Here is a 20,501-nt window from a genome sequence, read left to right on the forward strand (position 1 = left end):
TTTTCTGGTATAGAACAAATCTCGTGTGTGTTCATATTTTTTAGTGGATAAGGTTAGAGAACTTATAATAATTATATAGGATAATAAATTGATAAGGCCCAACACGACAAAAAACAAGAAAATTGATAAGGCCCAACAAGTTCAAAGGCCTGAGTTAATAATATTGTAACGTCGGTCCGCTAACTAGTTTGGAGTTTGGAGTTCTTTCTTCTTCTTCCTGAGAGAGAGAGAGAGATCTCTGGAAAACGAAAGCGAGATTTATCATCAGGTAAAGTAAAACCCTAATATCTTCGATCTCCCTTGTGCGGTTTGTTGTCTTGAATCCATTTTTGGTATTCTTTAACTTCGTTAGGTTCCCACCCACGTATCAGCTGTAATTTTGCCGAGAGTAACTCGCGATAAGACAGAATGAGGTATCTCTCTCTCTCTCTCTCTCTCTCTCGATAGTTCTAAGCTTTATCTTGTGTGAATACGGTGCTTAATTTGACACACTTGTTTATTTTCCTATTTTGCTCACAGTAAACCAATGGAAGAGGACACCAATGTAAGCTTCCTTTTTTATAATTTCTCTCGAAACTGCTTTACTTTTTATCGATTTGCTATAAGCTTCGTCGCTGTCATAATTCATCTAGTGTTTTCTATTTCTGCAATCTTAGGAATCGCCTTACGTGTTAGTGCTTGATTAGGACTGAACCTTCACTAATGATTCTCACTGTTCCGTTCAGCGAGTAATTGGTGTTTAGTGACTGACTTCATATGCAAAACGCGTAGAGAATTGCTTGTTTTCATCTCTCTCATTCGATTGACCTTTGTTGTATAGCCGTTTAGCCTAGTGTCGTGATTCCATCTTGCACTAGTTTCCTTCTTACCTGCTACTCTTAAGGCTGTACCCTCTCCTCAACTCTTATACTTTGCTTACTTAGCAGGGCAAGACCGAGGAAGAGGAATTCAACACTGGACCACTCTCTGTTCTTATGATGAGCGTGAAGAATAACACTCAGGTATTCTAGAGATCTCTTTTGGCTTCATTAGACAGATGCATAGATAGTGTTGTCTGTGAAATATAACGTATTAAGTGGTTTGATGTTTTTGAGCTTCATCGCCTTGTTTACAAGCCAGATGTTAGACTATAAATAAATGCATATGAAGAGTGGGTGAAATGGGAGCTTTCTTAAAGGGCGCAATTTTGTCTTCAGGTGTTAATCAACTGTCGTAACAACAGGAAACTTCTTGGGCGAGTGAGGGCCTTTGACAGACACTGCAACATGGTTCTTGAAAATGTCAGAGAGATGTGGACTGAGGTAAACTAAATCCTCTTCAAATCAGTTTGTATATTTAAAACGTCTCTCAAGTGACCTTGTTTTGTTTAGGTTCCGAAAACTGGAAAAGGCAAGAAGAAAGCGCTCCCGGTCAACAGAGATCGTTTCATAAGCAAGATGTTTCTACGTGGAGACTCGGTCATTATCGTCCTCAGGAATCCAAAGTGAGAAAAAGAGAGAGAGAGATATATACTTAAGAGAGGGCATGATACTTGTTTTTGATAAATTCTTGTAGGTATCTTCTAAGTTCAACACTTATGCGTCTCATTTCCGTTTATGTCCGAATAGACAAGAACCTTAAGAGTTGTATTTTCTGTTCAGTTTACATGTTGGCATGTCCAAGCAGCAGATGACCAGACTAAAATAATTGCATTAAAAAGAATAAAAGTTTAAATGGGTGTGCTGTCCAATCTCCCGCTACATTGCCACGAATGGTGAAATGGAAATCAAAATTAAAAACAAAAAGAGAACGAAAAGAAACTGAGGCTCTCCTCTCCTGTCTTCTAGAGCAAAGCTGGCTACAGTTACTCTGTTGATGATGAGGTGGTGGAAGAAAGCTGCTTTTGGTCGCCAAAGACACGTTGACGGAAATCTTTGACCATAAGTGGGAGTCCTTGGCGTAGAGCCACCTTTGGTTCCCAACCAAGAAGTTCTTTGGCCTTTGTGATGTCTGGTTTCCTCTTGTGTGGGTCGTCCTCAGTGTTTGGTCTAAACTCTATCTTTGCATTCGGGTCAATGGTCTCTTGAACCACCTGCGCATCACCCACCATTCAACTTATTAAGGTCAGATGCAAAGATTTTGGGAAATCATATCATATCATATATAGTAAGAAGAGAAAAGAGTGAAGAGGACCTTAGCGAGCTCGAGCATGGTAAATTCACCAGGGTTACCAAGGTTGAATGGACCGACGTGTTCTCCCTCCATCAGCCTCATGAGACCCTCCACCTATCACATAAATTTTCACATTCAAGTTTATCAGTACACAATAATAAACAACGATGCAAGGTAATGGAGAGACAAACGTAAGGACGAGGTGATATCCGTTTTTTGACCCATGATAGTGATTGATACCAATCCATCCCTAGAGTTAATGTCACATTGTAAGCATACAACTAAAGCCTTGTTTTTTATGGCCTCATGAAATCATCCATCACCTCAAGTTAGTGAATCTCGGTCACAAATCATATCCTAGAGAGATTGTAATATTTGCAAAATTGTAAATAACTAAAGACAAGTTGTTTTGACTTCACTATTCGAAATTCCAAATGTCAATTCTCTACCACTATTGTATCTACTATATCTTTGAACATTATCAAGATAGACTGTTTTACCATGTCAAAACTGAAGTATTCCCCATGAAAGTAACAATTTTTTTTTATTATTATTTTTAAGGTGTTGTTGTCTTGGCAAAATTAGACGAGTAGGGCTACACTGAATTGAATTTTTTACTTGCTTTGATCTAATCATTAGTAAGTAAACTTGAGGAGGAATTAGTAAAAGGGTCTTACCAGATCAGAGACAAACTGGAAACTCCTTGTCTGCTTACCATCACCATAAACAGTCATTGGCTCTTTTCTTAAAGCCTGCACAATCATCATATACTTAGTAAAGCAGAATAACAGTTGATCATTGGATTGATAAGCCACTAATAAAAAAAAAAAAAAAACCCAACGCACCTGGGCAACGAAGTTGCTAACCACACGACCGTCATCGATACACATTCTTGGGCCGTAAGTATTGAAGATCCGAGCAATCCTAACCTGTTCCGCAATCAATCAGTCGAACATCCGAATCAGCATTGCCAACTCAAATTAAAAAAGAAAAACAGACCTCAACATTAGCGCCTCTGTGGTAATCCATGGTCAAAGTCTCCGCCGTACGTTTGCCTTCGTCGTAACAACTCCGAACACCTGTTCCAATTTGCCATATTACACACAGACTCCTTATCAAACTCAAAAACACATTTCTGATTTCTCAAATCTACTTCTACTTGTACTTGTACTTGAGGAGTAAAAAGGAAAGAAAAAAAGTCCTTAAAAAGGGAGGGGGCTAAAAGCGTAAAAAATAAGGTGGATGGAAATATAATCCCATGCGAGGTGCGTCTAAGAAAGGGACACACGTTTCAGAGCCGTACGATAAAAAGGATCCCACTAGTTTACTGTTCAAATGGTTTTCACCAGATCTGACCGGAGCGCAGCGCTGCGGAGAGCGTATATATTTAAATATGCTCTCTCTCTCTCTCTCTCTCTCTCTCTCTCTCTCTCGCTCTGTGGGTTTGCTTTTATAATACACACAACCACGACCAACAACAACAACAAAAAACAGAGAGGTTCCAAGAAAATATACCGATGGGATTAACGTTGCCCCAGTAAGTCTCGACCTGAGGATGCTGAAGAGGATCTCCGTAGACCTCACTGGTACTGGTGAGTAAGAATCTGGCACCAACTCGCTTCGCTAGACCCAACATGTTCAGTGTTCCCACCACATTCGTCTTGTATCCCATTCGAGAGTTAAAGAAAAAAAGAAGATCCACAAAATATACAACAACAAAAATGGAGCGAGCGAGGAGGAAAAAAGCAAAAAATCAAAAGGATATAATAGTCTTGACGGGATTGAATTTGTAATGGACGGGAGAGGCAGGGCAGGCGAGATGATAGATCTGATCAACCTCGAGGAGGATGGGCTCAACGACATCGTGACGGATAAGTTCGAAATTGGGGTTGCTGAAGTGGTGCATCACGTTCTCTTTATTACCGGTGAAGAAATTGTCAACGACGATGACGTTATCTCCTCGGGCGATCAAGCGGTCCACCAGGTGAGACCCGACGAAACCGGCTCCACCGGTGACAACAACCCTCAGGGCTTTGCGTTTCAGGCCCAGAGGGATTTTGCCGCCTGCGGATCCGATCCGGCTCATGTACTTGATGGTTGGCTTCCTCTGAAGCGCCGATCGCATTCCGTATTCGGCAAGAGGATCCGGGCCTCCGTAAGGGACTGGTGGTGGGCTGGGGGATTTGGAGAAGAGAGTGAAGGCTAACGTGGCGATTGCAATGCCGACGAGAACGAAGACGAGTCTCTGTTCTCGGAGCATGTAGCGGATCGGACGAATCGCTACGAACCACGGCTTTATCGGCTTCGGGTAGTAAGATTCCGCTTCAGGTTGCCCCACCTCGTGACGCCGGTATGTCAGCTCAGACGCCATCTTCTTCTTCTTCTTCTTCTTCGTCGATTGAAATCAGGAAGGGGTAAAACGATGGAGATAAAGAGAGAGAGGGAGAAAAGAGAGGAGAAGGAATCGGAGAGTGAATGATATTACCCGAGTAGAAGACGCCGGAGACTGAGTCAGTCTGAGCTCTTTAGGACGGGAGTGAAATGCGAATTTGGGTTCCCTTATTTATTCTCTCTCTCTCTCTCTCTCTCTTTTTTATAAAGTAAGTTAAGAAGAAAGAAAGAGATGTCTCTCTCTCTCTTTCACAGAGTTTTGTTTAGCCTCCTTCTTCAACTTTTATTACGACTAAATGCCCCTCTCCTTCCTTCATTTCTTTCTCTCTTTATGTTTTTTTTACGTTGAGGCGTTTTTTAGTTTTCAGATTTGAAAAGTACAAACTGACATTCATTAATTTATTACTCTTTATCTTCCTCCATTGACCAAACTACATTCATACTCATACACTTCTTCTTTTTCTCTTTCAATTAGTTTCAAATTACTCCCAAAATGAAATAATTAATTTTCCGTTTAAATGTATTCTCTTATTATTAATTGTTTTGAATCAATGTATTTTTATTGTTATTTTTTTTTATGAATTAAAATCACTTTTGATGTTTTAAGTTGGCAGCTACTTTGGCATTGTTTTATATAATGTAGATAGATTTTTTGCATAAATAACTACTAGTCGTAGAAGTAGTATAATACTAGTAACTTTTGTATTCATTGTCATTCAGAAGAAAGAACAGGAGTTTTACGTTTGGGTAAATTTTATGAATTGGAAACTGTAGACAAAAAAAAAAAATAATAAGTGCATGTAACGGATTTGTTATTTGGACAAAACAGTAAATTCCATCAATTCAGTAGTAAAGTATTATAGAGTTAATAGATAATAATTAAAGTGGAGTAGTAAGTAATGTATACGAAAGTCAATAAGCGCCTAATTTTGAAATGACAGACGCAAAGCCAAAAATATTTGATGACAAGTACGTAACTTTGAGTGATTTCAACGCTCATTTGCATCTTCTTCTTTTAGAGTTATATTTTTTTTGGCACCCACATGACCAGACCTACCTTGATGAGTAAATAACATAGCAGTTATATATATACGATTCTATACTAGAGTATGTATTCTCTTACTTTGAAACGTTTATTGACAGTTTTATAAACTCTGATCACATTCCTAACGTTTCTGTATTTTTTTTTTTTTTTAAATTAAATCTTTTGCTTGTTAGGGAAAAGCGACATGACAATAACATAACATAACAACGTTTTTGTAGTGACCTCTCTGCGGTTACCAAGAGCAAGCACATGGACAATTTGATTGTTATCTGGACTGAAACTCGTAGCGTAGCTAGTTATGGCTTTATGCGATGCAAGTCGAACGGATGTGTTAAAAAAAAAAAAAAAAAAAAGAAAGTCGAACGAACATATACAATTATACATTATTGTGTTCTTTTTAAAATAAAGGAGAGCAACTAAAAAATATTTAACTGTTGACTAATCAAACTTTTGTTTCTTTCTTATCTGCTTAAGTTTGTCTAAACCAAAACGCAAAACGACGAGAGATGATGGAAGGGAGGAGGGTCGCACGTCAGGCAAGGAAGGAGAGTGTGTGGGAGTGCGATGGGAGGGACTTGGTCGTGATGCAACGTTCACTCCTATTCCGCCACGTGGATCTCTTATTATTCCCCCCCCCCCCCCCCCCACGTTTTCTGCACTCCTTAATTATTAGTATGATTTTGTTCATATATAGTTTAGTTAACCAGTTAATTAATTGTAGATTTATTTTTAAAAAGCTCTATTTATTATATGTTTGAACTCACTGCATCTAATAAATAAGTCTGAGAATCCCAAACAAATACGTGTAGTAGTAGTTGTATACTCTTCCTTTTTTTCTTTTTTCTTTTCTTTTTTGGCACGACTCACGTACGTGTACTTACATTCTTCATATCTACTATTACATACGAATACGATCGAGAAAACTACGTTACGTTACGTACGTACATACCCGAGGGCCGAGGTAGCCTAGAGCCAGCCAGTTTGTAAATTGTAAAAATACTAACAACGTTTTCAGAGCCATCTCAGGCTTTAGTTGCATGTTTCATAATTTGATGGGCTTCTAAGGCCCTGTTATGGTTTTCTTTTATGAGGAGAGGTCATTATTTTAAGAAGAAACCTTTGGGTTGTGCAATGCAGGGCCTTATTTAGTTGGCCTTATTAGGAGAGTAAGTCCCGAGGAAAACTCTGTCGATCAGCCAGCGTCTTGGGCAAGATGTAAGCCTACTACATACTGTACCTTAATTATCAAAAACCCGTTTTAATTGCATTGCATTTGGCCTTTATTAATAAGCTAATGTCGACATTTTAGAGTTCTTCTATTGAATTCGGATTTAAAAAAATTAGTGTACAAATGAATATATATATATACATATACATTCCTATACATATGATTTGCTGTGGTTGTGGAACGAAGAAAATAAACTTGTGCAATTAATATAACAAAGCATCATTGAATAACTTGTTCTTGAAATGTTCTTTTTATCATGTTTGTCACCAAACTTACGGACTGACAAAAAATTGGTTCGATTCACACCACACTATGATATGTTTTGATTAAAAAATAAAAATAAAAGTTAGATACGAAACATAAAAGAAGAAGAAAGAGACATTTGTAGCAAAGAAATACTAATAGTATATAGGCCGAGAGGCCAAATGAAAATTAATTATAATGAAATCATAAAAATTCATGATAAGTGTCTGTGTGAGTTTTACAATCATACTATTACATACATAGTTTGTATAATTCTAATAAATTAAAAGTATATGAATTGAAACGATGACAAGAGGAGAGTAGATTTAGAAGCCATCGGAAGAAAGCTTGTTGAGGAGAGCGAGAGCATTGCTGCATAATTGCATACACTTGGTGGCCTTCCTCCGGACCATCCTGACCGTCCGCGACCTGCTCGACGTCTCTTCGAACCCATCAAGACACGTGTCTTCATCCGTGAGAGCTGCGCTCAGCCACGTGGCCAGATCGCTCATCTGCCGCTGAAACTCGTCGGCGTTCAGTGTCCGCAGCACGGCGAGCGACTTGTACAGATTGTCCAAGGAGTCGACGAATAGCTCTCTGCAATCCGATAGGGCGATCCTCTCGCGTTCCTCCACGGCTGAACCCCGCGTTCTGAGCAGTACTCTCAAGATCCGCTTTGTGTCCGTTATTGTCACCGCCACGCTTGCTCTCGTCCACTTGCTCGTCTTGTTTCTCGCCACGATCGCAAACGGCCACAGCTTCCGCACGCAGAGCCGTTGGTATTGCGTTACGCTGCACGCGTTCCTGACGTATGTGCTGTACCGCGTGACCGTCTCCTCTGTTTTGTTGCTACTACTCAAGGCCAACGACGGATTTGGGCTTACTGCAAGAACAATACAAAGAAGAAGAAGAGTAAGCGTGATAGATGAAGAAGTCATCTTCTTTATTTTGGATCCAAACGCCTACTTTTTAAGATTTTGTTTTAGATGCAGAGAGAGAGACGCTATACAATTATATATATACACCCACACGAAAACGAAAGAAGAGAGCCCATGGGATTAACATTTAACCTTTTTTTTTTTTAATTAAGGGCGTACAATTGAAGTTCTCTTAGTATTAGGCGGTTCATTTTTAGGTATAGTCGAGTAATCATTACAAACGGTTAAGCATCTATGCTATGCTATGGTGTGTTATTGTTTTGAATTCGGTTTTTCTTTCTTTTACTATTTTAAGTAAAGGTGTAAAGACTACCCTCTCTCCTAACAAATTTAGATACATGTGTTAAAATTTGTATTACTTATTGGTTTTGGCTTCCCCTACTAACATTGTACAATTATACACAAGTGAATGAGAATCTTTTATCGAGCTGACTAAACTTTATTAGCTAATATATAGAATAGATATTTTAATTGTGATGAAACTCGTGTAAAAACAATACAAGGACCTAAACTGTGATGATTGAATATACGAGGTGCTAACCAAGACGAGGGTTGCAGAGGAAGCAAGAGAAAGCTGAGAAGCAATAATGAAAGTTAACAACAACAACAACAACAACAGAGTATCAAAATTCAAAAGTCACTTGGTATTGGTAATTCTTTAAGCTTAATCTTGATCCCCCCCCTAATCATTCAATGTTTCTGAATTTGATTATTTATTTTCCTTTAAGCAAGAGGAAAATTTCACAACATAATATTGGAACGTGGAGACTTTGGACTTGTTTTTTACTACCTGCACGAGTCTGGATCTGTGGATCATTTCATTCAATACCAAAAAACAATACAAAAAAAAAAAAAAAAAGAACCGGTTACAAAATCGTTATCTAAACCGGTTGATCCACATTTATTATGATATATCTTCGCATTGAAAATGAATGAGGCCCAGTGACGTTAACCCAAATTCACGACCTAACCACATTTTTTACGTGCGTCACTTCTGGTAATAATATCTGTCTGTGTTAGTTATGACTTATGCGTCTGGTTCGTATAAGACAAAAGATAACATCAGCTAGAATAGAAGAGATCGTTACTACCTATCTCACTTGAGTCGGAAGGTAGAAACATGGTTATAATACGTGGCCGTTCGCATAATCGTGTTCGTGATGAAATTAGAGTGTGAGATTTTAGGAGAAACAGCGGCGATCAAACCTATGACGACCCATTGACAGAGACAACAAAAAATGGAGTTTCTTTCTTTTTTTCCTTCTTCTTCTCTTTCACCAAGAGATCATTTGTTGTGAAGAGATTTGTGAAGGTGAGAGGTGTAGTCGCCAAGCTGTGTGTCAGTAGGCGGATGGAGATCGAAGACATAAGAGGTTGGTCTGGAGACTAGCATAGGCTTCTGGCTGGTTAATGCGTCTGCAAATTCACCAAAGCTTATTGAATTATGAGGGAAAGACTCCCCAAGGAAGAAGAAGCTGTCTCTGGCTACTTTCTCAACCTTCAAACAAAACAAAACGAAAAAAGCCACAAAAACATATGAATAGAAAACACAATCGAATATCTGCAATTACAAAACTAGTTTCTTTACCTGCAAGTGTGAAAATCTGACGTTGTTCATTGTGAGGATTACTCGGATTTCGTAAAGATTATCACCGAGTAATCTGATTGCCATGTACTCGAAGAAATTCTGCAGAACAGTTTTCTGTTTCTCAGGTGTTTCAGCGTAGCTGTCTGGATTAAGGAACCAAAGCACGCATTTCACTTCATTCCACGGGATTGGATTCTCCCCTCCTGCTTTTGAGATGATGGTCTGGTAGGGATGATTGAGACCCCAGAATATTCTTGTGTCCGCAAGTGCTGAATCACAGAAAAGCGTCTCTGATGAAGATGATGTGGACAGTATTCTCCAGGACGGATACCGATTGGCTATACTTGATGTGAAATGCATGCCAGGGTCATCAAACACAAGGATAGATCCCTCAGAAGAAGTTGGAAACAAATCCAGAAGAGGCGATGTGGAAGTGTCATCTCCTTCTTGAAGGCATGGGGGAGGGGGACAGTATGATGTTGCTCGTCTTTGCATGACATGTGAAAACAAACAAGATTCTCCATTTCGACACCCCTGCAAAACGAAGTAATTAGCATAGACATTAAAGATAATCCAACTAAGTGAATGGTAACGTAATGCACCTGCAATGACGCGAAAAATTTGCAGGCTGGTCTTGTTGTCTTAAGAGTATGAGAGAACGTGCACTGGTCACCACGGTTGCAAAATCCATTAAGAAAATATACACAGACTGGGGCCTCTCCATCCTCAATGTAATCCTCAGGTTCAATTGCTCCATGGCCATTATCAGATTCAGATGGTGTGCACTGAGTTCTTATCTATGGCAAATGGAAACAGTAAAATATCAATATGCTGTAAAGAAGTAACACTGTTTCCAGCTCCAGCAACCATCACACTCTTATCATTGAAAAATTGAACACAATGAGAAGATTGAAAAGCCTGTAAGCGCCAATACTAAATACATGAAACAAGGTTGAAAAATGAATACCTCTTTGATAATGCTGGCCATGTTTTTTGCAATAGCATTAGCTTGGAATGCGTTAGGAGGAACAAACGGCACTGATACACATTTTCTTACTTCAGGAGGTGGTTGGTTGTTATCTTCCTCCTCAGTGTGTAGATATTTATCTTCACAAGGTTGGCACTCAATATAGCATGTGTGATCAAATTCACATGGATTGTAATAGGTTGGTAGAGAATCAGCAGAACTGATGAATTGAGGTCTGAAACGATGAAATGAGCCAAGAGTGTCTTCATCTGTCAAACAGGAAAAACTCTAATAAACGGACAGAAGAAAAGGAAGAAACTAAAAAAGGCATCTTAGCATGTTTTTACATCTCTAAAATAGAATCGATGAAGTGCCTGAACTTACACATCTCAGACACATGATAGAAAGATGACCGTTCAATATTGTGGAGATCACACCACTCTTCTTCTATCTCAGGATATAAAAACTTGAGATTTTTGTCTTTCTCTTTTGACAGAAGTTGTTTCAAGTTTTCAAGACGTTGCTTGTCCTTTTAAGGAGAGAAACATTGGTAAGATCATCAAAAATAGAAGCTGGTATTCCTTTGGAATATGGCGACACTATTTTATTACCTTAAAGACATGCTGCCAAAACTGAAAAGCACAAAAGTTTGCCATGAGTACCATCTCCCTCCGTCCACCAGAAATGGTCTTGCTGCCACCAAAATAGTGGTCAACATACTCTAGAAACTGTAAAAGAAGACATAGAGATAGAGGTAGTAGATGATTAACATCATGATCTAAAAAAAGTGCAAAACTGCAGATAAATCCACAAATAGGACATACCAGTGAATCATCTCCAAAAGGATGACTGATAGGAAGCGGTTGGGTATCCATGAGGACACCCAATAGAATCCCTTCTCTTAGCATTCCCAATTCACCAAACTTGACGACCAGAATAGATGCATCAAAGGACAATGGGAAGCTAGCAAGCAACCTTCCATAAAATGTGGGCTCGTAACGTCCCCTAGGCGATTTCTGCAATGCTCGTATGCTTAATAGCATACTTAATGCATCATCAATGACCTCTGGGTCTGGTGGATCCATAGCTTTTGCCAGCAACGCTAAATTATAGAAAATAATTACACTCAATTCAACAGACGGAGACTGATATGCAAAAACATTTAGGATACTATCTTTTAGATTTGATCTATAGTATTTCTAAAGCAAATGTGCACTGTAATGAATGAAAATTCCCACCATAAGCATTTAGCTTCATCTAAGGTACCTCATTGTTTTCTATATCTATAGACCTTACACCAGACAGGAACATATAGAACATATGTGATAAGTACTTATGCAGTAGCAGAAGACCTAGCCAACCTGACTGCCCTTATTAGTTCACAGGTAACCCAAGTATGACATCGTCTATTTGAAAAGAAGTCAAGCGTTTTCTATAAAATTCTAACAATATTACCATTTGCGTCATTAATGGCTCTGGATTCCGTGCAGCAAATATGGAGAACTTGTTGTCTCAACGACAGCTTAAGTATAGCTGGGGGCTCATGTTCTTCAAGCTTGTTAAAAAATGCACTCGGCACCAGGCGATACACCTCACCATCACATGTTCGACCTGTCCTCCCTCTACGCTGCTCAGCCTATAACTCCACAAAAGAAACAAAATGTAGGACATCCACTTTTGTTCCATAAATGGTAAATTCCAGCAATACCTGAGATCTAGAGACCCAAACAAGCTGAACTGCGTCTCTTTTTCTGAATCCATCCCAGAAAACTTGCAGAGACCGGCACGAGTCAATGACATAGGCTACTTTGGGTATTGTTACTGAAGATTCCGCAATATTTGTAGCCAATATTACCTGAGAACAGTAATGTGGAAAGTTTATAAATATGAAATCATTGAAGCCACAAAAATGGTAGTTGCAACTCATTGCATCATTTCGAGTTTGATGTCTCCCCAATAATATGATAAAGTCCTCTAGTCTAAAACGAACAACTACGTGTTCACTCTTAGGGAAGCTGAAATGGAAGGTACAATTTCATCATCTCATCAACTACTGAAAAATACACCAGCGGAAGTCATTAACCTATATGCCCAACAAAAAGATGTCTGAAAACACAAGCAAATTAACACCCTACACTTGTAAACATATCTTCTCTAGTTATTTAGATTTCAGTTGGGTTCCTCTCACCCATTAGGACTCAAAAATAATGTAAATCTGTCAAGGAAGAAGATACATGGAAAGTTAAAAGGGAAACCTTGCGGCGGGATCTGCATATCTTCATAGCAGCCAAGGCTTTCTCGGTGTCAATGCTTCGGTGCAATATGTGAAGCTGAAAAGACGCAAGAAAGGGTTCCAATTGATACCACTGCTGCTCAAGTGAGTAGTATGTTGGAAGGAAAACCAAAATACTCTTCTCAATGTCTGGTTCCTTTTCATGAATATATAAGATGAGATCATGAATAAGATTCTGCAGTTCAGGTTTGATTTCAGTATCGGCTGAAGAAGGACTTGGACCAGGACAGTAAGCTGAAAAATCAGAACTCACACCAAGCAATCCTGCAACCTGCAGCACGAATAGTGTCACATTTAATTAGCTTGGAAAGACTTGCCGTAAAAAAGAAAAAGGAGAATCAATTGGTTAATAAGATAGTCTCTTAAAGAGCAATAAATCTAAACATAATCTCAAAAAATATAACCTGCTCAAGATATGATACTCTTCTCTGGAAGATTTTTCTTTGGTCAGGGCTAGGAATAGCAACAACTTCTACGCGTTCACCCCTGCCGAGTTCTTTAAAGTAGTCTCTGTATCTTGTTATATCAGCAGTTGCAGACATCAAGACCACCCTGTAAAAAGACAACATCACCGAGACCTCAATACAAAATTAGTAGGTGATAAAACTGTTGAAGTAATGAATAGGAATAGTACCAAACTGACTTTTATCTTCTATCAGCAAAGACAGCCACGTGGAACAGTTTAAGAAGCCTAAAGAAACAACATCATGTTAAAGAAAAGGGATATAACCTGAGGTCATTGTTCTTCATGAGAAACTGCTTAACACAGACAAGAACAAGATCGGACTCCACAGATCTTTCATGCACTTCATCAAGAATGATAACCTTGTACTTTAGTGCATTCAACCCCTTGTCTAGCATTTCATCCAACAGAACTCCAGCAGTTTTGAAGAGAATTTTCGACCTGCATGCAACAAGAAAAGAATAATTGCATAAAAAGTCATCAACAAGGGGGAAAAAGCCAAAGATCATCGGACCAAAAAAAGAGAGATACGTAAAAGATGAAGAAAATGATAGTTACCCTTGAGTCAAAATCTTAGAATGTCCAATGTGGTAACCAATTTCTCCACCTAAGTCAGAGTTGCGAGACTGAGCAACCATCTTAGCAACAGCTACAACCGCAAACCGCCTTGGCTGTGTGCACAAAATGGGTGCCATGTTTGCTTCCAGAAGGAATTGTGGAACTTGTGAACTCTTCCCTGAAGTAACCATACAAAGGGATAAGATGAATGAAAATTCCAGTTTTGTATCACAACAAGTAAACCAGTTTGAAGGCGCTACATATGGCCCTATTTTGACTAATTTCGTTTTATACGTAAGAGAGAAACGAATCAAATGAAGTAGAACACTCAAATCTGGTGTGAATATATATATATATATATATATATGTGATACATAAAACCCTACGAGAGAAAAAAGAAGAGAAATAGAAACACACCAACAGACGGAGCATTTCTATAATCAAAATGAGGAAGACGACAAAAGAAAGAAAAAAAAACCCCAACGGAAAGGCAGATAACTTGCAGTTATAGAGAAACTCGTCTCGGAGCGACGGGAACAGAAGTAGAAAAATAGAAACAGCAAGGCGAAGGCACGTACCGCATCCAGGGTCGCCGACGATGAGAGTGACGCGATTCTCGAGGATTTTCTCGATGATTCTCTTCTTCATCGCCATAATCGGAAGCGAGGCGAAGTTGGAGGAAGGTAAAGGTAAGGATTCCGAAGACGATGAAGAAACCGCCATTGTTGTCGTACGGAAAACTCGACTGCTCTCGCTCTCTCTCTTTCTTTTCGTCCTCTACACTACGCTGCAGAGTCTAGTCTCTGCTATTTTTACTAGTGTCTGTCAATCACCTTTCTCTCTCGAGTCTCTGCTTTTAGGGGGGGGGGTTTTCGGGAGCATGAATCCCCTGCGACGAGCGTACGTTTAGCGTTATAATAAACAGCGTTGATCTCTCAACTCTGATTCGTTGAGATTAGTCTGACTAGTCAAATGTGTGCGGGTGTACGGTGCTTTCACGCACACTGGAGAGCTTACCTCTTGGTCCCATTAAAAGAAAGGGTTATATAAACATGGGCAAAAATAGATTTAAAAAAAAGAGTTGAATTGAACTGGGCCGGTCAAATAAAAGCCCGTGTAATAATATAAAGTCCATTAGTGGATGGATCGGGTCACCCGAACCGATCCATTCGTTGAAGTTTGACGAGAATCAATTTGTGTTTTTCTGGTTTGGTAGCGTTGCGGGATTTTTGGGAGAGAGGAGGAAAAATGGCGTCGGGATGGGGAATCACAGGGAACAAAGGGAGATGCTACGATTTCTGGATGGATTTCAGTGAATGTATGTCTCATTGCAGAGAGCCCAAAGATTGTACTCTTCTGCGTGAAGATTACCTCGAGTGTCTCCACCATTCCAAAGAGGTAGCTACCCGCGATTTGAGATTCCCTTCCTTCTTTGCTTCTCTTGTTTGCCACTGTTTCTACATCACTCTGATTCTTATGTCTTGATCACTGCCTCCGTCAAATTACCCCTCAAATCCTAGATCAGGTCGACCATAATTAAGGAAAACGAGTTTGTGTATTTTGAATGAATTTTAAGGTGCATCTGTATACTGTTTCCTCCTCTTGTACTTCTGTCATTTACCAACTCTGAGGTATTATGTAGTCGTAATTATAAGTCATTAGATCACGAGCTTAGGCATCAGTTCCACATTTTTGTTGGATTTTGCATTTTCCACAATCCTCTGCTGCTGACATTGGAATGCCTTTCACTTGTTTATGTCTACCGATTTTTATTCATTTCTGAAATTGTAAGGCCAATATCTTCTCTTTTGTTTTCTGCAACTACACCGCTCTCCTGTAATCTACTAGTCGATTTCTTTACTTGGTATGAAGATGCAGTGAGCATATTTTAACTAGTAGTTGGTGTGTTGTGCACCTGTTGCAGTTTCAAAGAAGGAACAGGATATACAAAGAGGAGCAGCGTAAACTAAGGGCAGCTTCCAGGAAAGGTGAAGAAGCCGCTGATGGGGCTCATACCAATCACTAGTCAACAACAGTCCTCCTCCAAATTTTCATTTTCATTCTATTCCGGAGAAGAATAAAAAAAGGTTCATGGGAAGACTTTGTATCTTGTTCAAAACCCTTTTATTGTTTTTCAGTTTGCAGCTTATCCAACAATGCTGATAAAAAAAAAAAAAAAAAAGGGTTCATGGAAGATTTTGTATCTTGTTCCAAACAGAATCTCTAAATGCTTTGATTGTTTTTCAGTTTTCAACTTATCCAATAATCTGTTTTCTTTTCATGTTGATGGTCTCTCAGCTTTTTGTTGCAACACGCTTAAGAGTTAAGACACACTATTTTCACCTGAATTATGTGGATCTATCTGGAACATTTTTAGCTTAACTCTATCCAACCAGGAACGAGGGTTTACTTAACTTCTCAAATTTTGGCTAGACTCTTGTTTGTAATTAATAACAACGATTCTTGGAAAGCTCACAAATGTACATTGGAAACCAGTTATAGTTACATCATAAACAAGTTTTCATCGATCAAACAAGTCCCCAGTTTTCTTTTATACATTGTTCATAAGCCTGACAGAATTGTTCCAGGCGACTTCAGATTTCAGACACACAACTTCTCTCAGTAGTGTCTAGGAGGCCATAAGCTCGAGATTGTGCGGTGATTCGACGGGACAGGGAAATGGGGGAACCAATCTCTCTCCCAACCATGAAACTGATCGGTTTCTGGTTCACGGTGTCCACCTAATGAGCTTGGTGGTGGATAAACAAAGAATCCAATGTTCTGATCCGGCATCGGTGGCGGTGGTGGTAATCCCCTTCTTGTCACCGAGATGAGAGGGGATGCGAGAGTGGGACCATTGGCATGATGCTGCCTCGGATGATTAAAAACATGATGCTGTGTGTTATGGTTTTCACGCATTTGGTTGCTACTTCCTTGGTGACTGTTAATTGGTGGTGAGGTTCTTTGATTAGACCTACATTGCCCAAATCAAAAATCAAAAAAGTATTTTAAACCACTCTGCAAAAAGTTGAGAGCAATATGGAGTTTGAATAACTAACCGGTGACTAAAAAGAAATGGGTGTGGATGAGATATGCTACGTGCTGCTGAAGAGTCATTTTCACCATCAACCATATGAGCACCGGGTAGAGGAAACGATGGGGAATGATGATGATGATACTGGGGAGCAACAGCAAGCTGGTGAAAGTGATCGTTAGGGTGGCTGATCCAGGGATGATCATCTGCATTGTTGTTCTCGCTAGTTCTCGGGGTAGCAGCGGGGGCAGGTCCAACGTATGCAAGATATGAATGGTTAACAGCAGCGGCGTGGTGTCCATGGAATTCATTATGATCTAAGGAAGAGAAATGGTTTCTGATATTATGAACAGTTTCCTAGTAGACGAAATGACATGATCATATAGAGATCAATAGGCATCAGACTTACATGTAGTGGTAGCAGGTTCCAGTTCCCTGAAACACAGAGCAAAAGTTAGATTTGAGAGGACCAAAAGCTTGTTAAGGGAAAACATCCTCTCTTTGCCTTACGTAGCAAAGAGAGATGATATCAGTAAATCATGTGTACAACGCTTACTCGAAAGAAGCTGCTTGAGCGAGTTCACCAAACGGGCACCAATGGACCCGATATTGCTGCAAACAAGGTAAAAAAAAAGGAGAAACGATCTCAGATAGCTGATAGAGGAAAAGAAAATGGTGAGCAAGAAAGTAGTGAGCAATTACCATTTCGGGATAAGTTAAACCATACAGGTCTTCTTCGGGGATCCAGTCTTCCAAGGAAAAGTCAGGAAACGGCCGAGTAGAGCCATTAGCAAACAACCACTGACCCTTTTCGACATTCCGACAGTTAGGGCATTGCATGGCTCCTTTCATGTTGAAGGCCGATCCAATGCAATCTGCAAGAAACCACGAAGCAGAAAGAAAAAGAATAAACTGCTAAAGATAGGAACAAATTCAGCAGCCACAAGATACTAGGAAACACAACTGTGAGAACTCTCACTCGAAATAGACAATCATATCTGGCCTGGGATCATCAACATCGTGGCAGCAAAACTAAGCTTGTAATCAAAGCAAGAGGGGATAGCTTATTTACTTTTTGGAATCCCTCTGTATATGTCATCTCTCATATTCGCATTGGACTATCGTTTAAATCTAGCAGTAGAGAGAATGAAACAAAAGAAGACCCTAAAAAGGCTAAGCTAAGCAACCAACCATGATGGATTCATCAGATCGATCATTAAACTGTGATACTCGTAAAAAATGGCATTGAAAGGGATCGAGAGAGAGAGAGAGTAAAAATAGAATGGCAAATAATGATAAAGAGGAAAGGCAAAGGAGGAAGGGGGAAATACCCAAATGGAAATGATGACCACATTGGAGCTGAGCCTTGGATCTGGCACCGTCGTCGAGCACCAATTCGAGGCAAATCGAGCAAGAGACTTCGACAGGGGAATCCTCATCGTTCCCGCGTTTTCCAGGGACACACCCACCGTCCGATTGGCTACCAATTTTACGATCATCATCATCGCAACCCGAATCTGTAGCTCCGGCCATATCTCCCACCTAGCACCAAGTCAGCAGCAACCACGAAAATCCCGTTTCCAGAAGCACAAACCAAAAAAATAGAGGTTTGTCAAACAAAAATCATTCTCTGGCTCGCTCTCTATTTTTATCTCTCGGATGCGGTAATACAATTAACAAATAATCTCTCTTCTTACAAAATCTCTCTATCCTTGGTTTCTCGTCCCACCCGTTTTTAAGATGACGTGGTTCATAACCGGACAACTATCACATTGGACTCTCTTCCCATTTCTTTCTTTTTTTTTTTTTTTTTTTTTTTGTGTTTCTCCACACTGTGGATAATTTTACTAAACTAGTAGTATTTTTATTTTTTTATTATTATTCTCTTCCCGATAACAACAAGTCCAACCATCCATTCATCTGAAACCAATAACAACATTCATCCCATCACCAAACTGTAATCTGTTCATTTAAAACTAACATCTGGTTTCTTCTTCAATTGGTTTCTTCTCTTCTAGTCCCTCTTTCATATCCCACGAGCTCCCTGAGTTTTTCTCCCCAACGATAACCGATTTGGACATTTCGTTTTTTCTCTTTTTCTTTGTTATGTACATATGTGAAACACTTTTTTTTTTTTTTGGTAAAAATATGTGAAACACTTTATATTGTTGAACGGGGAATATTATAGTTTATTAAAATACCAAAAAAGAAAACATTACACTGTATGTAATATGCAATTACACACATAATACTGATGTCATGTCACACACATAACATAAAATGCCAAAATGTAGATCGATTGTCTTGAATTGTTTTACATCAAGCTATATGTTATTGTTTCATTTTCTAATTCTCTCATTCTAGAGACTTTGCTTTGACTGATAAGTGATAAACACAGTAGCTTTTCAAGCCTTGATCTTAGGCTTCTTCACGATCATGACCGAGCAATGAGCGTGGTGAGCGCAGTAGTCGCTCGTGCTCCCGAGAACCGCCCTGCCCCCAAAGAGAATCAAGTTGAATTGTTGATTTTATAAGGCTAGCTATAAACAAGAGTAAGTAAGGCTGAAACGAAAATATACCTCTTGATAGCTCCATATCCATGGCTCCCCACAACAAGAATTGAAGCATGGTGCTTATCTACAACTTCGCATAGGATATTCCTTGCATCACCTTCGAAAACTTCGATCACTGCGCCATGAACCTACACATGATCAAGCAATCATTGACTGATTGAGATCAAGAGAAGAAGGTATATATATATATATACTTTGCGCCTAGTACAGTATAGCTGTAGAGATCGACATTAACAAGGAACCTCAGAATCTAACACAGTACTTCCAATTATACGACAAATCAAATAAATTAAACTAGGAAAAGGAAAAACAGAGGGACCAAATTAAATCAATCAAGTGGAGAAGAAAGTACCGATTTGGTCTGACAGATTGATTTGGCTTTCTCGACAACCTTAGCAGCCGTGTGCTTCAAGTCGGCATCAACATAAGGCACAACCTCGGCAGTTCCTAAATATAAATAAAAAAAAAAGAAAGATGATGAGGACATAGCGATCGAAATTAAAAAGAGAGTCCCTGGGTAGAAGAAAAGAATCGAGAGGGAAGAAACGAAAAAAGAGGAGGGTGTACCGTACCGGGACCAGCGAGACCAACGGCGGAGACGGCGTTAGGTTTGGCGTGGACGATGAAGAGCTTGAAGGGGTAATTGGGAGCGTAAGGAACGAAGAAGCGATCGAGAGTCCACTCCAAGGCGTAAGTGCTCTGCTCGCTGTCGTCGGCTCCGACGACCATCACGGGCTTATCATCTCCGGTGGCCATGATCCGTGTATGTTGTTTGTTTGTGAGCTAAGAGAGAGAGAGAGAGAGAGAGAAGAAAGCAGCAGAGTAAGTTTGGCGTTGCAGCTGCAGATATTAAAAATGAAGAATACGATACCTTCGATTTGATGCCGTGGGGGTGGTCCTCGTTCCTTTATTTTCCGAATATTTTCTGCTCCACCAAGAGTTCTTTTTTTGTTACTTGCACGAATTTTATACAAAATTGTTCTACTCTTTACTACTTTAAGGATATATGTTTTAGAAATATAAATTTTG

At 39.5% G+C, this 20,501-nt stretch overlaps 7 protein-coding genes across 8 annotated transcripts; 2 read left to right on the forward strand and 5 right to left on the reverse strand.

The window, feature by feature from the left end:
• The first annotated feature begins 161 nt into the window (after window positions 1-161).
• Window positions 162-1,639, forward strand: LOC17889745 (small nuclear ribonucleoprotein Sm D2). 2 transcript variants are annotated; one of them, XM_006295218.2, is made up of 6 exons: window positions 162-268; window positions 353-413; window positions 520-544; window positions 924-1,001; window positions 1,197-1,301; window positions 1,371-1,639. In XM_006295218.2, the coding sequence occupies exons 2-6, from the start codon at window positions 409-411 to the stop codon at window positions 1,485-1,487; spliced, it is 330 nt and encodes a 109-aa protein (XP_006295280.1). In that variant the 5' UTR covers window positions 162-268; window positions 353-408; the 3' UTR covers window positions 1,488-1,639. The 2 variants fall into 2 exon arrangements, with proteins under 2 accessions (XP_006295280.1, XP_006295279.1); XM_006295217.2 differs by having other exon boundaries at window positions 927-1,001.
• Window positions 1,640-1,669: 30 nt separating this feature from the next.
• LOC17887989 (UDP-glucuronic acid decarboxylase 4) lies at window positions 1,670-4,763 on the reverse strand. Its single transcript, XM_006294178.2, has 7 exons — window positions 3,917-4,763; window positions 3,667-3,814; window positions 3,151-3,230; window positions 2,997-3,080; window positions 2,829-2,903; window positions 2,173-2,265; window positions 1,670-2,071 (listed from the first exon to the last, which is right to left on the reverse strand). The coding sequence occupies exons 1-7, from the start codon at window positions 4,520-4,522 to the stop codon at window positions 1,844-1,846; spliced, it is 1,314 nt and encodes a 437-aa protein (XP_006294240.1). The 5' UTR covers window positions 4,523-4,763; the 3' UTR covers window positions 1,670-1,843.
• A 2,454-nt stretch (window positions 4,764-7,217) lies between these two features.
• On the reverse strand, window positions 7,218-8,067 carry LOC17889058 (pectinesterase inhibitor 6). Its single transcript, XM_006294945.2, has one exon. It carries the CDS (start codon window positions 7,994-7,996, stop codon window positions 7,385-7,387), a length of 612 nt encoding a protein of 203 aa, XP_006295007.1. The 5' UTR covers window positions 7,997-8,067; the 3' UTR covers window positions 7,218-7,384.
• A 974-nt stretch (window positions 8,068-9,041) lies between these two features.
• On the reverse strand, window positions 9,042-14,658 carry LOC17889329 (DExH-box ATP-dependent RNA helicase DExH8). Its single transcript, XM_006293551.2, has 14 exons — window positions 14,444-14,658; window positions 13,866-14,043; window positions 13,575-13,748; window positions 13,249-13,396; window positions 12,807-13,115; window positions 12,260-12,406; window positions 12,007-12,187; window positions 11,376-11,653; window positions 11,163-11,279; window positions 10,936-11,080; window positions 10,552-10,820; window positions 10,187-10,381; window positions 9,585-10,118; window positions 9,042-9,494 (listed from the first exon to the last, which is right to left on the reverse strand). Exons 1-14 carry the CDS (start codon window positions 14,586-14,588, stop codon window positions 9,282-9,284), a joined length of 3,033 nt encoding a protein of 1,010 aa, XP_006293613.1. The 5' UTR covers window positions 14,589-14,658; the 3' UTR covers window positions 9,042-9,281.
• Window positions 14,659-15,068: 410 nt separating this feature from the next.
• On the forward strand, window positions 15,069-16,146 carry LOC17889807 (NADH dehydrogenase [ubiquinone] iron-sulfur protein 5-B). Its single transcript, XM_006296144.2, has 2 exons — window positions 15,069-15,263; window positions 15,790-16,146. The coding sequence occupies exons 1-2, from the start codon at window positions 15,114-15,116 to the stop codon at window positions 15,889-15,891; spliced, it is 252 nt and encodes an 83-aa protein (XP_006296206.1). The 5' UTR covers window positions 15,069-15,113; the 3' UTR covers window positions 15,892-16,146.
• A 156-nt stretch (window positions 16,147-16,302) lies between these two features.
• LOC17888367 (E3 ubiquitin-protein ligase RFI2) lies at window positions 16,303-18,692 on the reverse strand. The gene is made up of 6 exons (XM_006294402.2): window positions 18,231-18,692; window positions 17,602-17,774; window positions 17,456-17,511; window positions 17,309-17,334; window positions 16,925-17,216; window positions 16,303-16,839 (listed from the first exon to the last, which is right to left on the reverse strand). Exons 1-6 carry the CDS (start codon window positions 18,430-18,432, stop codon window positions 16,485-16,487), a joined length of 1,104 nt encoding a protein of 367 aa, XP_006294464.1. The 5' UTR covers window positions 18,433-18,692; the 3' UTR covers window positions 16,303-16,484.
• A 387-nt stretch (window positions 18,693-19,079) lies between these two features.
• On the reverse strand, window positions 19,080-20,453 carry LOC17889275 (universal stress protein PHOS34). Its single transcript, XM_006295077.2, has 5 exons — window positions 20,344-20,453; window positions 20,045-20,255; window positions 19,825-19,919; window positions 19,479-19,600; window positions 19,080-19,392 (listed from the first exon to the last, which is right to left on the reverse strand). The coding sequence occupies exons 2-5, from the start codon at window positions 20,226-20,228 to the stop codon at window positions 19,305-19,307; spliced, it is 489 nt and encodes a 162-aa protein (XP_006295139.1). The 5' UTR covers window positions 20,229-20,255; window positions 20,344-20,453; the 3' UTR covers window positions 19,080-19,304.
• Between the last annotated feature and the right edge of the window lie 48 nt (window positions 20,454-20,501).

The sequence above is a fragment of the Capsella rubella genome, unplaced genomic scaffold (genome assembly GCF_000375325.1).
Source record: "Capsella rubella cultivar Monte Gargano unplaced genomic scaffold, Caprub1_0 scaffold_4, whole genome shotgun sequence".
Classification (NCBI taxonomy): domain Eukaryota; kingdom Viridiplantae; phylum Streptophyta; class Magnoliopsida; order Brassicales; family Brassicaceae; genus Capsella; species Capsella rubella.